This window comes from Cygnus olor, chromosome 11 (assembly GCF_009769625.2).
Source record: "Cygnus olor isolate bCygOlo1 chromosome 11, bCygOlo1.pri.v2, whole genome shotgun sequence".
Classification (NCBI taxonomy): Eukaryota; Metazoa; Chordata; class Aves; order Anseriformes; family Anatidae; genus Cygnus; species Cygnus olor.
The window spans coordinates 2,161,611-2,176,548 of record NC_049179.1 but is presented as its reverse complement, the minus strand read 5'-3'; the positions used below and the strand labels follow the sequence as shown (position 1 = coordinate 2,176,548).

Sequence of the window (14,938 nt, the reverse complement as noted above, 5' to 3'; positions counted from 1 at the left end):
CAAGGCATGTATATCTCTCACAGAGGTAGCTGTTACCTTTTTTTCACTAAAATTATTGCTTTATCTGAGATTTGTTAATTTTGTTATCAGTGTTCTTTACTGAAGTAATATTTTGAAAATAGTATTTGCATATTTTTTCATTCCTATTCTGTAAAGAAAAGTATTAAATAATATACCTTTATTTTTAATGAAAAAAAGGTCACCATCTTATTTTCATGAGCTCTAGTCACTCAAGTTCTGTGAGATGTATGGAATTGATTAAATACAAAATCAGACAGTGCTCCATCAATCCTGTAACTTCGTGTAAAGATAGATCAATTTGTATTTATACAGACATAATGTGTTTATTTTGTGATATTTCAAGTCATTTTTGTTGTCAGGAACTTAATTACCCTGTTGATCCAGCTGCTTTGCCACCTCTACGAAATCCCGACATACTTGTTGGTGAAAATGATCTCACTGCACTTAGTTATCTCCATGAACCAGCTGTTCTACACAATCTTAAAGTTCGTTTTGTGGAGTCTAAGCTTATCTACACCTATAGTGGTAAGCAAAGTCAAATGCAAGGTTTAAAAAAAAAACTTTAAAAAGTAATCTCAGATTAGTTTGCAGGATGATGTGAGTGATGTTTCCCTCAAGTGTCTTCTAATTCATTGGAGTTTTTGTATGCATATTCACTTGTCTGTTGATCAGGATATTTTACCTAGTTTAGAAAACATTGCTACCTTGAATCAGTTTAACTGTCATTGCCAGTTTTCATTGCACTAATCTCTATTTTATATGCTTGGTTATAGGAATAATTTTGGTTGCAATAAACCCCTATAAGCAGTTGCCAATATATGGAGATGCTATTATCCATGCATATAGTGGACAAAACATGGGGGACATGGATCCTCATATATTTGCTGTGGCAGAAGAAGCATACAAGCAAATGGCAAGGTTCAGTATGTTGTTTAACGTCCATAAATACCACTTAAAGTCTTGTGGCAGTCAGTGTTGATTGGAATTTGAATTAACTGTATTTACCTTTGGCTATTATGAATACTTTTGTATGGGTAACTAGAGAAGGAGTAAATACTTAACCAGCTGAGGAATTTATATAACTCATAACTATTTTCATTTTTGATAAAACGTTGTTTTAGCTGCATGAGTAGCAATGACATCAGCCTAGAGATGTCATGTTACAACCAAAGAGGGTTGAAAGAGAATGGATGAAAGGTGGAACTGATACGCATTCACCACGGTTGTGTTTTCATGCATTTGTTTCATATGTATAATTCTTATATCTATTTATATATCTTTAGATATATATGCATGCATTTTAGACACATCTGATTTAAACTAATTACTTGGTTTTAGAAATAACAAGAATCAGTCTATTATAGTGAGTGGAGAATCAGGAGCTGGAAAGACTGTGTCTGCAAGATACACTATGAGATACTTTGCCACTGTGAGTAAGTCTACCAGCAATGCACATGTGGAGGATAAAGTATTGGCATCCAATCCAATAACTGAGGTAAATTTCAGAGACTATATGTCAAGTCTGTCAAGGAAAGAATTCCAATAGCAGCTGAATGTCTTTGTTTGAAATCATTAGGGGGCATTTTAGCTGACTGACTTAGATATCTAAATTAGAAATTTAGCCTCTAAATGTTCCCGATGGAAAAAGGTGGTCAGCTTCAGGAACACCAAGGTTCTGCATCACCTGCCAACAGCCCTCTGGAGGTACCAGTTTGCAAAAGTTTTATCTGACATCTAACATCCTGTTAATTAGATGATAGGAGAAAAATAGTGAACAAGTTGTTTGCTTTTATTAATCAGAGTAGAAAATGGTTAAGGTTCCCTATGGTGGGAGAATGTAATTTCTCTACTTCTTCATTCAACACAGTTGAATGCTGAAATTGATTCTTGAGCAAATAAGAATTTAGGAACTTGAAGTTGAGTCACATTTTGAGAAATTTATTCTTATGAAAGATGCTAGTAAAACAAATTCTGAAAGTTTATCATTTTTGTAGGCTGTCGGCAATGCAAAAACCACACGGAATGACAATAGCAGTCGATTTGGAAAATACACTGAAATCAGTTTTGATCAGAGCTACCGAATCATTGGAGCCAACATGAGAACATACCTGCTTGAGAAATCTAGAGTTGTCTTTCAGGTACATAAAATAAAGTTAAAAACAGTCAAAGCGAGTGTAGCCATTAATATGCTATCCTTTAACTTTGCTAGTTTCATATAGAAAATATGAAAACAGAAGATAGTTATGTGAAATTCTGCGTAGTACATCTAATAAGCATTCAATTTCCTTTTTTTTCAGAGGAGCTAATCTCATTTAGAACACAGGACTGATTTTTTTCCAGGTTCTTCCTTATATTAAATGGAGAACATATTTGAGGATGATTCCCCAAGATAAGTGCAAGAAGTATTTGAGAAATCTGTGAATTTCAGTCAAAATAGTGTCACATGCCAATTGTATCTGGAAAGGAAAAGCATATGTAGGGTAAAAAAAACTGGCTGAAAACTTACAACGCCAGGGATTATTGCATGTGACCCATTACAGTGCCAGATATGATCATTATAATAAGAAAGTATTTAGTTTTACAAAGCTTTATTTTTTTACAAAGTTTTAGTAGTGTTTTAGTAGTATAGTAACTTTTTAAGTACTATAAAAAAATAGTTCTATATTTCTGCTGTCTGAAAAATGGTATATAAAGAGAGTTTTCTGAGTTACCACAGTTCAGTGTTTCAGTTGGCACTCCTACACAGTTGCTCTTTTCAGTATTTGACAGTTGTTATTAGTAGATGGTTGTTCAGGTTGAAGAAATCATTATAGTAACAGCCTTGGGGAAAAAAAAAAACACCTCAGCTTATCGTTAATGGAAAGGAAGTATACTGTATTTATCACTTTCAAAGCTCTTGCTGAAGTCAAAAGTGTGACTTTTTAATAATGGACAATTCCTTTGCTAAATGCTGTTGCAGTGGAATTTAGCCTTCAAGTATCAGTACCACTGTACAGTAGCTGAATATCAAATGTTTTTCTGTTTTATGTTGGTTTTCGTTCTGTAATGGTATTCCTTGCTTTCATTTACAGTCAGAGAATGAGAGAAATTACCATATATTTTATCAGTTGTGTGCATCTGCTATGCAACCTGAATTTCAGCATCTTAAATTGGGTAGGTCTCAAGAAAATAACCTACTCTTCACCTTTGCAATGCAGTATTTTGAAGAATGAATTTTCAAAAGCTATGATGTTAAGTGCTTTAAAGCATAAATTTCACAGACTTATTACAGGACTTGCATTTTTAAGTTACTTAGCTAGTAATCCTGCTTGAACTTGAGCAAATTGGTTGTAATTTGAGTACTACATGATAAAGTGCCTTTGAAAATATTATTCTAATTCCGTAGTGGCAGATACCATAATGACAGTTTGGATGCTTGATTCATTTATCCACAGAGCAGCTTTAATGCCACCTGGAAGAACCAGGCCTTAGTTATATGTTTACTTACCTTTGTTCTTGTTTGTTAGATCACCTATTAAGATTGCTAGGCATTAGGAATACTGATTTGTGCCAACTAAATTGAGTTAGGCACACGGATTTCCATCAGAAAAAGGGTACCTTCAGCTCACTGCATGTGATAGTATCTTAAATTTTACAGTGTTACAAGTCTAACAATTGGCTATTCCCAGTCCTGAATTTTCCATCATTACAAGTTTTGCTTCTTATCTCTAGGAAGTGCAGAAAAATTTAACTACACAAGAATGGGTGGTAATACAGTTATTGAAGGAGTTGACGACAGAGCAAATATGGTGGAGACTCAGAAGACATTTGCCTTACTGGGTAATTTCTTGGGAATATCTACTACATGCATTTAAAATTTGTTTTTCTCTGAAATGGAGAAAGGTGGATTGTTTCTTAAATGTCCAAAAAGTTAGTAGTAATTATCAAAATTGTTTCCTTCATAGCAAGCCTACTGTACCATCAGCCTATTTTAAAATGCTAGGCAAGAACAAATGGCTGTTAGCCAATAGTGTTCATTATAAATGATCAAAATCACTAAGGGCTGGAGTGTCTGCTTAGCCCTTAAGCTAATGTGTTGTGAAGGAAGTGGAATTAGAAGCTTCCTTATCCCTAATGTGGCTTGTGTGAAAGCCAAAGGAGACTCTAGCTGGCAGTTGTGGGAATACAGGGGTTTGTCTAATCTCTCATTGCATCAGACAGGCAGAAAGTAGGCAGAATCAAGGGGTTTCACAGTAGTCTGCAAAGATGCTATACAATTATTGGCTCCACAACAAAGCAAGTAATGCAACATTGTACTATTTTAATTAATTCTGTTTTTGAATTTTTAAAATAATCAAGAATTGTTTTTTTAGGTCTGAAGGAAGATTTTCAAATGGATATTTTTAAAACACTGGCAGCGATCCTACACTTAGGCAATGTGGAAATAACAGCTGTTGGAGATGAAAGATCATCCATCAGTGTAAGGAAGTAGCTCACTGAGAAAACAGCATTTTTTTTATTATTATTATTTTCTCTGCCAAAGAGATTATTATTATTTTCTCTGCCAAAAGACATTTAGCAATATTTTTCTAAATTTTGGGCCTCAAGAGCAGCATTAAATCTGGTATACTAAACTTGAGAGATTTATCTGTCTTTGTATGCATACAAAGTGAATGTTTATCTGAATCCTGTTTCTGCCCAAGAGCTGTTAGAAAAGCAAGAATTCTGTTGCAGAATAAAGGGAACAGCATTGTCAAAGCTGCCCAGAATGTGTCCCAGCAACAAGTCAAAAAGACTTGTCCCAGTACAAGTCAAAAATCAAGGACATCTGAACATAGACTAAAGTAACTTTCTTTCAACATCTTTATCCGATGTATCTCACCCAGTCTAAGGTTTTCTTTCCTATGTCAGAGCTCTGTCCACTGTTACTTGCTTTAGCTCTTAAGATGTTGCCAGACTAAGTGAACAGAAAATAAAACTCCCAGGTTGATGCCAGTTATGCTAGGATTTCACTGTCTAGACAACATTAAAGGTATTAAATGTAATCTAATAATATTTATTTATCTTTAAAGCCGGAAGACAGTCATCTCAATATATTCTGTGACCTTCTGGATTTAAACTTTGACAAAATGACACAGTGGTTGTGCCACCGGAAGATTATCACTACCTCAGAGACTGTAATAAAGCCAATGACAAAACCTCAAGCTGTTAATGCAAGGGATGCTTTGGCAAAGAAGATCTATTCTCATTTATTTGACTTTATTGTGGAAAGAATTAACCAAGCTTTGCAGTTCACTGGCAAACAACATACTTTTATTGGTGTTTTGGACATTTACGGGTAAGAATGTCTCTAGAAAAAAAATGAATTAGTTAAGCTTCAGTAAGATCAATGCTCTGCTATTGATTAACTTAGCGCCTTTTCTGTGAGGTTGGTAAGAGGCACTTGTTAATTTGTGTTGCTAATGAATCTGGAAGGTTTTGTTATACTAAAAATTCTTAGTCATGTAATTTCTTTTGCATCCTGAGTAGCAGGAGTGTTCTGCAACTATAAATATGTTTTGTGTATGTGTGAATGATGTTAAATTTAACTTTTGGTATGGCACCTTTAGGTTTAACTCTGGATTTTCTAGCTCTGTCATGTCTGGTAACATTAACCTGTAGGAAAATTTTGAAATGTCTTAGCAGCATCGTTACTATTATGGCTATTTAATTTTCTTAGAATTATTAGACTAGGTCCAAAGTCTTACAAGAATATTATGACTTCTATTTAAATGTGAAGGGATTTTTTTTCTTCAATACAATTGCATCATTTTTTCTTATTTGACGTTTCAGCTTTGAAACGTTTGATGTGAACAGTTTTGAACAATTTTGCATCAATTATGCCAATGAAAAACTACAGCTGCAATTTAACCTGGTATGTTCATTTTCATTTAACAGTTCTTTTTTTGTGTGTAGTTCTATATTACATATACACATACATAAATGTGTATATATACATGAAAACTTCTGACAAGACAGACAAATACTGTACTACAAAACATAAATATTTTCATGTTCTGTATGCAATCACACACATGCCCATACATATATTGCCTATATTTGTTTCCTTAATTATAACCATATTTTTTCATAATTTTCATGTATCTAGCATGTCTTTAAACTTGAACAAGAAGAATATATGAAGGAAGATATCCCATGGACTTTAATAGACTTTTATGACAACCAGCCTGTTATTGACCTTATTGAAGCTAAAATGGGTATTTTAGAACTTTTGGATGAAGAGTGCTTGGTAATTTGAAAATTCTTCTATTTATGAGCTCGTATAAAAATACAAAGATTTTTACAATTTGAGCTTGTGTATAAATCTTTATTTTCTCCCTTTTAAGTGGGAAAGGCATTTTCATTATGAAATAAACATTAGTATTTTCTCTCTATTTGGTGATTTTAATTGTAAGCCACTTGTTTGTTTGTTTCTGTTTTATAAATTAAGAACCAGGAGCTAAATTCTTACCGAGAAGCTAACTCAGCAACTAGATTTCTTCACTGTATGGGCAGTGTACTGCTAGAACAGGTTAAGCAGAGATGCAGTGGGATCCCCTTCCTTGGATACTTTCAGGATTTGGGTTCATCTGAAAGTCTGTTGTAGTGGTGTTGGTAGTCTTGCTTTGAGCAGGAATTTGTTCTACGCAGTCTCCAAGGTCCTCTTCCAGTCGATGTTTCTAGAATTCAGTTATTCCCCAAGTCAATAATTTTGATACAAATATGTATATATATCGCTTTCCTTTCTGTTCCTTTCTATTCTTGTTGAATGCACCACACCTACATCTTCAGTTTTATGATTTTTTCCACTGGCAATTCTGAAAAGACAAAACCTTCTTGCTATTAGGCCTCCTAACTGGCTAAGGATACATTATTTAGGCAGCATTTACTGATAGTAAGCAGTTTTGCTGTTCTAAAAAAACAGTGGAGTCCACAAGAGTTTTGTTAAGGAAATCTCCCTTCTCATTTTTACAGTTGCCTCATGGAACAGATGAAAACTGGCTTCAAAAGCTATATAATAATTTTGTCAACAAAAACGCACTCTTTGAAAAGCCGAGGATGTCAAACACATCTTTCATCATTCAACACTTTGCTGATAAGGTAGGCTGTAAACAAGTCAGTTTTATTTCACCCTATTTCTAGAAGTATCTCTATCAGAAAAGAAACAATCTCATAAAGGAAATATTAACCACACTTTTTTGAAATGTCTGTATAATCCTCCTTCAGTATGTTTTATAATTTATTTATTGGTAATACTACCTGTAGCATCATTTAAACATAAGTGCTTAAAATCATGATTTTGAGAGTATGAAAATAAATCACAAAGATATAAAGGGAGAAAAAGAGTGCAATATATAAATAAAATAGTTAAGATTGCAGTCTGTAACAAGTCTTAGTTAAAGTTATTTGCATTTCAAATACAGTATTCCTTTTTTGGTATTTTGATTTGAAAATAGAAATATTTTTCATATAAAATAATGATTAAAAGGGAAGGAAAGTAATTCCTAATGAAGTCAGAAGGAAATTGCAGTTGATAGTGCATTCTGACAGTTTGTCCTGCTTCTAAACTTGCAGTCTGTATGTACGTATGCTTGCCATAGGGTAGCTGCTGAAAGCATATTTTTAACTGTCACATTCAGGACTAATAAAGGTCTGTTGGCCACCACAGTTTAGAGAATAAAAACTGTTTTGCTTACTGTTTGGTTGTGGCTGAAGTTAATGATTTAATCCCTTTGCACAGGTAGAATATAAATGTGAAGGATTTCTGGAAAAAAACAGGGATACAGTATATGAAGTATTGATGGAAATCTTGAAAGAGAGCAAGGTTTGTGAACAATCAATAATGATTAATTTTCTGAGTACCTAATTGCATTGGAATTAAATCAAATCTGATCGTAAAAATTTATTCCAATAAAAAGATATATATTCTTAAAAAAAACATACCTATCCTTAGGTTGAATAAATCAGTTTATATACTAATTTTAATTCATATTCTTCAAGTGTGTGTTTTTAACATCAAAATCACATACAAGATTTAAATATATTCAACATGGTATTCAACTTCTTCATATATGTACATTTACTTTGCAATTTATGTTAGTTTTTTTTAAATATCTTCCATTTTGGAAGCATTTTTGATTTTATTTTTTATTTTTTTTATTTTTTTTGTCCCTACAGTCTTTATATGTAGGTTTGATAGGTGGCTTATCAATAACAGCTGCTTTTGTTTATTTTTCAGAAGAGATTAAAGGAATTCCAGGGCAGGGAAAACATCAAATGTCTTATATGGGCTTGTCATTTCCCATCTGCTTGAAGGCCCATTCCCTTTCAGGCAGTAGGATTGCTAAGAAGCTAAGTTTATCTGACAAAAAACATATTCTTAAGTTAAATTAAATATTATGAGAAGAAGAACTTAAGTGGTTTATGTTTAAATCTGTATTTATGTCCATGTTTGATCATATTGAAGTGGCATTTGCAGACCTACTTCACAGTTGTTGAGTTTTGTCTTTGCAGTGTCTAAGCGCTTCATAATAGATTTAGGATTGTTGCAAATGTTTCTTCAATTGTTGTTTATTTGTGGCTTAAAGATCAATTCAAAGTCTTGCAATACCTGGCCTAAGCATTAAGACGGATGGCTTTTGCATTCTACATTATAGTCAATGTAATTTTTATTTAAATGTTATTGCAGTTCCACAGTATTTACCTGTGATTCTTTCACCATGCTTTCAGTTTCGTCTGTGTGCAAACTTTTTTCAAGACAATCCAGTGTCCATTTCACCTTTCAGTTCAACTATAAACATCAAATCTGCAAGACCTGTTCTCAAGCCACCTAACAAGCAACTCCGGATGACTGTTGGCAGTAAGGTACTGTGTAAACATACAGTTCTGTGATGCTCGTACTTTCAGGAAAGTGTATTGGGTAGTCTGAGAATATGGTATTGTATTGTACTGTTCACAAGGGAGTATCTGGTTTTCAGCAAGAGCCAGTAACAGTGCAGTGCTCCAGGTCTGGGTATAAGTAGGTAAGTTTAATTTATATATAGGAGAGCGTTAGGAACAGTATGACTGTTAAGATTCTTGTTTTTAATATCTAAACCCTAAGAAAATCTGTGTCCAGACAAAGCCTAACAAAGAATTAAAAGCCATAAGATTTGACCTTTTACTTAGCTGTAAATGTTTTACTGGCAAAACTGTTATGCCTGATATTTTCTAGTTTCGGAGTTCTTTGTCTTTGCTTATGGAGACACTTAACGCAACCACCCCTCATTATGTACGATGCATAAAGCCAAATGATGAGAAGCAGCCTTTTGAGTAAGTATGTTATTGGTGTTGAGTTGTTGTATTATCTTACAAATTAACTGAGTTTTTTTCTGTTTCACATTAGCTGCATTGTTGCTGTTGAACAACTTCACATACAGAATATATTTTTATTTTCAAAATAACTGAAATAAAAAAAAATCACAAAAATAGTAATAATTCAGTAATAAGGAATTTATAAGATATTAACAATTATTATGATGAAGATCTTCAAGTTAGATATTAGTGTTTGTGTATTTGTCATAACATTTAGGGGGAAAAGTTGTCTTACCTTTTAAACTGATAGATATTTTTTATACTTGTTTTTATTTCTGTGTAGTATGGACTAGTATCCATTCATATTTAGGGAATAAAAGCCACTGCCATTTTTTTATGAGCTTCACTTTTGTCCACAGAAATATTTATAAAATTAGAAGTCAGAAAAGTCAAACAAAAGTTTGTTTCATTTTAATCTTATAATACAGTCATGCATGCTAGACAGTTGTGTTTGCATAATTCCTGTGTCTAGTTGATAACCACTAACTATAAGTAGGAGTTGACCTTGATGCAGCTATTGGTTTGTTTTGTGGGCAGACATGTGGAAGCTCTTTAGTTTCAGGTATAGAGCTTTTAGCTGAAAGGTAATATACTGACAAATGAAATATATGCCTTTGTCATAACTGAGAAAGAGGTAAACTTTGCTGTGTGTTTCTAAGTAAATTTTTATTAGTATTAGCTCATTTTCTTGGAGCCAGACAAAATCTCTCCATGCAAAACATAACAAATGTCATAGTTTCACTATCCCTGTGCTGAGACCTGATTGTTTTGTGCAATAGCAGTGAGGAGGAGAACAGCTTTGATAATGTAAAACCATGTCTGAATTAGACCACAAGAACATACTGTAAGTTTATGAAAGTACGACACAGTCTTCTGTGAGCCACAAGCATCTCTTTGCTAGTACTGGATTGGCACTAGCTTAGTGCTTTGTGGGCCTAACAACTCTGGTCCAGAATCAGAAAGGGCCTTTCTGTGCCTTTTGTTAGAAATTTTAAACCAAGATATTCTTAAGTAAAATTTCTTGGTGTGCTAAAGAATACCTAGAGAGAGTTACTTCCCAATAGACTGCTGAGAGAATTTATTTCTGTGTATTTTTATTTTTTTTGCCTAAGCACAATTCATTGCCTTTTGCTGATAGGAACTTTTTGAGGAACAAAAAGAAAAGCCAGATACAAAAAAAAAAAAAAAAGTATGTGATAAGGAGTAAGGCGGCATATAAAAAATAGGGAGCCCTGTGTCCTATGAGCAGAAATAGAATTCCAGCAAGTAGAATTGTTTTCATTATTATGTCAAGCTCAGCAAAAAAGTAAAACATAACTTTGCTTTTTTAGGTTTGACTCAAAAAGGGTGGCTCAGCAACTGCGAGCATGTGGTGTTTTGGAAACTATTCGAATTAGTGCACAGAGCTATCCATCCAGGTAGGAATAGCAGTTGGTCTCTGTATGTCAAAAAAAAAACAAAAAAACACCTTTTTTTTAAAAATGAATTGCATTTTGCTACCTTTTTATTTTCCAGGTGGACTTACATTGAGTTTTTCAGCCGTTACAGCATTCTTATGACACAGCAAGAACTGTCTTTAAATGATAAGAAGCAGATTTGCAAGATTGTTTTGCAGCGGCTAATCCAGGTCAGTATGTGTGCACTGTTCCATTATGTATTGTAGCATCTATTGTTTATTAAAGGTCTCTTTTCCGAAGTGTAGTACAGAGACTTAAACAGGAATGATAACACATGTTATTACTATCTTTCTTGATTTAGTGTGTAGAACATAGGCTTGCAAGTCTATAACCTCATATCGTCATGCTGAGTCATGATGTGACCATAGACAGATGATGTAATCTCTCTGTGCTTAATATCTTCATTTGTTAAATGACAGATACTCCACCTATATCTGCAAGTTAGTAAATAGTAAAATGGTATACGTTTGCCAGTACTAGAATTTTATGCACACAACGGTGTTACACAGCATACTGAAGAACTGTTCTAAAAATGTGCTATTTTGCATGTTGTGTGTTGAAACCAAAACTTTATCCCAACAGAGTCTTTGACAAGGCCTTTATAAACAGGTTAAGTAAGTTGTGTTTACCGTTCAGTTTACTGTAATGTGTTTTTTATTTTCCCCACCAAGAAAGAACTGAAAACCCTGGGTCCTCTTGCTCTCAGCTTTAGAAATACCTGATTGCTTTTTGTGTTTCGAGTGTCCTTGAATATTTTCCCTTTCTTCTGTCATAACTCTACAACACAGAGATATATATTAGCATTTATTCACTACCTTCCATCTCAGAGGTGGCTGCAGTTCAATAATTTGTGGGTTTGGGGGAACACCAAGAATAGGCAGAGGCCATCGCTTCACTGACAAGGCACAGTTGCATAGGTCCTGTTTTTTAGACAAGTCTGTATTGATGAGACAGGTCCAAGTCAAGCTGGTGATTCAAGTCAGTATGTCAGAACTGAGTTCTAACTCAGGGATGTACAAGACCAAACGCTAGTGTACTTGCAGCCTAGCTCCAACAGAGTCCAAGAGTGAGAGCCTGAGCATAAAAGCTGCTTCTTCCGTGAGCTTTTGCTCTCAGAGCTCACTGATTCAAGGCTAGACATGCACCCAAAGGTAGCTGTAAGTCCAAGGAACCGAATTCCTCTGAGAGGGATGAAGACATTGCTTTCAAGACCTTGATGAAAAGTCCAGACCCTTCTTTTAATTTGATCCTTTTAATCTGTTTCTCTCCTGCTTTCTGACTTTCCCCACTGCCATATACTCTTGTATATAATGAAGGCAGAGAGGATATTCTTATTTGGCAAGATCATGTCATTTCAGAATAGGTTGGTTAAAGTGACGATTTATAAAAGGAATAGAGTGTTTGGTCTACAATAACAAAATAAAAATTTAATATATCGTTTTCTTTTTCAGGATCCTAACCAGTATCAGTTTGGGAGAACAAAAATTTTCTTCAGAGCAGGACAGGTTGCTTACTTAGAAAAGCTACGATCAGATAAACTGAGACATGCATGCATCATGATCCAAAAGAGTGTTCGAGGCTGGCTGCAGCGGAAGAAATTCCTTCGCATAAAACAAGCAGCTGTTACAATACAGCAGTATTTCCGTGGACAGCGGACTGTACGGTATTTTTGGCTGATAAATTAGCATGCTGTTAGGGCATGCCTGAAGGGATCTAGAAGGTCAAACTCATACCCAGCACTAAGTTGGAAGTATAATTTTTATGTAAGAATAATCCAGATTGTACTTTTATCCTCTTTATTGTAATTACAAACTTGAAAATGTTCAAATTGTTTGGCTGATGAGAAGAAAGGTAATTTAGCAGATTTCAAATGTCTGCCAGATTCCTGAGAGGCTTGTCTACCTGTGAGGAGCTTAGTCTTTAACTAGTGATATGTGACCCAGTAGTTGGCTTGGGGTTACTGCTTAGCTTTAGAGCCAGAGAAGAAATCAGGAAGCAGGAAGGAAAATCAGCTTCCAAGGATCTACAAATTAGTTTGTACAAATTATTAGGAGGCATTGTGCAGCCAAGAAATAGTACAAGTCATTCAAAAAGCAGATGGAGGAGGGAGATGGCTGTATCTAGGCTTTGAAATTTTCAGAAAGACACCATCAGAAGATTGCTTGTGAAAAAAGACACGAAAGTTTGTGGGCTGCTCCCCCTACTCCATTTTGATTGAAGAAAAAGCTGTATTTTAGATGGTGGATGCCTGTTCTCAGTATCTTCTTCTTCTAGAAACTATCGCCCTGAAGTAAGCCAGTGCTATGTGAGTTTACTGAGCTCTAGTAAGCTGCACGTTCTGTTTTCTGTGCATGTGACCTGTAAGGAGGGCATCCCAGCCTTTCTAGCTATCAGCTCACATGAAATCCAGAAAAGAATTCACATACAAGACTCTCAAGTTGCTCTTGGAATCTTCTCCCCCAGTTTAGGGTTTAATTAGCACCCAGCAGCAATCCGAGCTGGGATTGACCATGGGCTTCCAGCACTTGAGTTGAGATCTGGTCGCATATAGTAAGCTTTTCCTTCCAGGAGCAACCTAAATGGAACATGATACTCAGTAAATACACCTACCTCCTTTAGGGGACCGTTCATTGTTTTGGTCCCAATTGCACCTCCATCTTGTACTTGGTTGATACAACTTTGCTTTTGTTATTATAAACTAGTTGCATTGCAACTGTTGTCATGGAAGTAAGACTAAAATCTGTGTGTTTCACTGAAAGGAAATAGTTCTACATGATATTCACTGCCAACCAAACTATTTTTGTGTGATTTGTCTGACTCGAATGAGCATGAGAAATCTAATGTGATCTAAGTGAACTTTATTGTCTTTTGAATTAAGGCAAGCCATAACTGCAAGAGCTCTGAAGCAAACATGGGCAGCTATAATTATTCAGAAATACTGCCGAGGTTACCTGGTCCGTAAACTTTGTCAGCTCATCCATGTGGCTGCTGTAACAATTCAAGCTTTTACAAGAGGATTTCTAGCAAGAAAAAAATACCGGAAGGTACAGCCTATTAAAAATTCTTATTTCAGTAGCTGGAAACAGCTACTGCTCTATAAGAAAGATGGAGACAAGGGCAGTGATCCCTATTACTTTACCTTTTGCATGTCTGGTACTCATATCTTCTATTCTTTTTCTACACATTTTCTGTAAAAGTATCGATACACGGTAGCTTAGATATAATCTCTGAACTACTAAGAGTTCTTAAGAACTGAGAGTGGTTTCTGTGTGTGCAGTCTGAGTATTTTAGTGTTTTGATACCTCTGACAGAAGCATAGAAATGTATATAGATTCACAGAACACTTTACTTGATGCTGATTGAGCCACAGAAAATTACAGACATATGTTAATGTTTTATTTTAAAGATGCTTGAAGAACACAAAGCTGTGATCCTTCAGAAATATGCCCGTGCATGGCTTGCCAGGCGCAGATTTCAGAATATTCGGCGGTTTGTATCAAATATCCAGCTTTCATACAGAGTTCAGCGACTGCAGAAAAAGATAGAAGAACAGGTGAGGAACACCAGTCAGTTTATGATTTGTACTGTCTATTTGTCATATCTATTTGTTGACTAGAGACTTCTGTGAATTATGATATCCGTAGTTTTCTTTACAAGACATGGAAATACAGTGGGAATATTATAAGGGATATAATCCCTTATTATCTAATAATATCATATGTTATTTTTAATTATAATCTTGTAATTATGATTAAATATTATGATCTAATAACTGCTCTGGATCAATATATTTAATAACTTTGGGGAATCCTGTATTATGTTTCTTTCACAGCTTATTTTTGAGTCAAACCAGTCCGATTATCTTTAAGATAGTAGCTTTAATCTAGTTGGTGGAAACAATCTGTGTTTGAAACAATCAGAATTGACCTGGAATCATGAGCAGAAATAGGCCAGATGCTTCCTCCATAGCTGAGGAGAGGTAAAGCATAGATTGTACTGCCAACGAGTTGCTTGAAAGTAATTCTCTTGGGCCATGAAGAGTTCTACACAAAAAGAAGTTTGATTATTGAAGTACAGAGCTGATTTTT

At 34.8% G+C, this 14,938-nt stretch overlaps 1 protein-coding gene and 1 long non-coding RNA gene across 8 annotated transcripts in view; one reads left to right on the top strand and one right to left on the bottom strand.

The window, feature by feature from the left end:
- Nucleotides 1-14,938, top strand: part of MYO5C (myosin VC) — a 33,246-nt gene that overhangs the window by 3,345 nt on the left and 14,963 nt on the right. Inside the window, exons 3-21 of one of the 2 annotated variants that reach the window (XM_040570127.1) lie at nucleotides 381-546; nucleotides 795-939; nucleotides 1,360-1,516; nucleotides 2,016-2,159; nucleotides 3,093-3,174; nucleotides 3,733-3,840; nucleotides 4,374-4,480; nucleotides 5,073-5,338; nucleotides 5,833-5,914; nucleotides 6,149-6,289; nucleotides 7,015-7,140; nucleotides 7,781-7,864; nucleotides 8,770-8,904; nucleotides 9,254-9,351; nucleotides 10,725-10,811; nucleotides 10,909-11,020; nucleotides 12,302-12,513; nucleotides 13,729-13,894; nucleotides 14,257-14,403. In XM_040570127.1, coding sequence (XP_040426061.1) covers nucleotides 381-546; nucleotides 795-939; nucleotides 1,360-1,516; nucleotides 2,016-2,159; nucleotides 3,093-3,174; nucleotides 3,733-3,840; nucleotides 4,374-4,480; nucleotides 5,073-5,338; nucleotides 5,833-5,914; nucleotides 6,149-6,289; nucleotides 7,015-7,140; nucleotides 7,781-7,864; nucleotides 8,770-8,904; nucleotides 9,254-9,351; nucleotides 10,725-10,811; nucleotides 10,909-11,020; nucleotides 12,302-12,513; nucleotides 13,729-13,894; nucleotides 14,257-14,403 — 2,565 coding nt within the window. The remainder of the gene's footprint in view (nucleotides 1-380; nucleotides 547-794; nucleotides 940-1,359; nucleotides 1,517-2,015; nucleotides 2,160-3,092; nucleotides 3,175-3,732; nucleotides 3,841-4,373; nucleotides 4,481-5,072; nucleotides 5,339-5,832; nucleotides 5,915-6,148; nucleotides 6,290-7,014; nucleotides 7,141-7,780; nucleotides 7,865-8,769; nucleotides 8,905-9,253; nucleotides 9,352-10,724; nucleotides 10,812-10,908; nucleotides 11,021-12,301; nucleotides 12,514-13,728; nucleotides 13,895-14,256; nucleotides 14,404-14,938) is intronic. The other variant, XM_040570128.1, reaches the window with a different exon arrangement.
- Nucleotides 14,225-14,938, bottom strand: part of LOC121076087 — a 29,475-nt gene continuing 28,761 nt past the window's right edge. For 5 of the 6 annotated variants that reach the window (XR_005823327.1, XR_005823324.1, XR_005823322.1 and 2 more), the window contains one exon: nucleotides 14,225-14,379. This is a non-coding gene — a long non-coding RNA (uncharacterized LOC121076087). Of the gene's footprint in view, nucleotides 14,380-14,777; nucleotides 14,894-14,938 lie in introns of all 6 variants that reach the window. The other variant, XR_005823326.1, reaches the window with a different exon arrangement.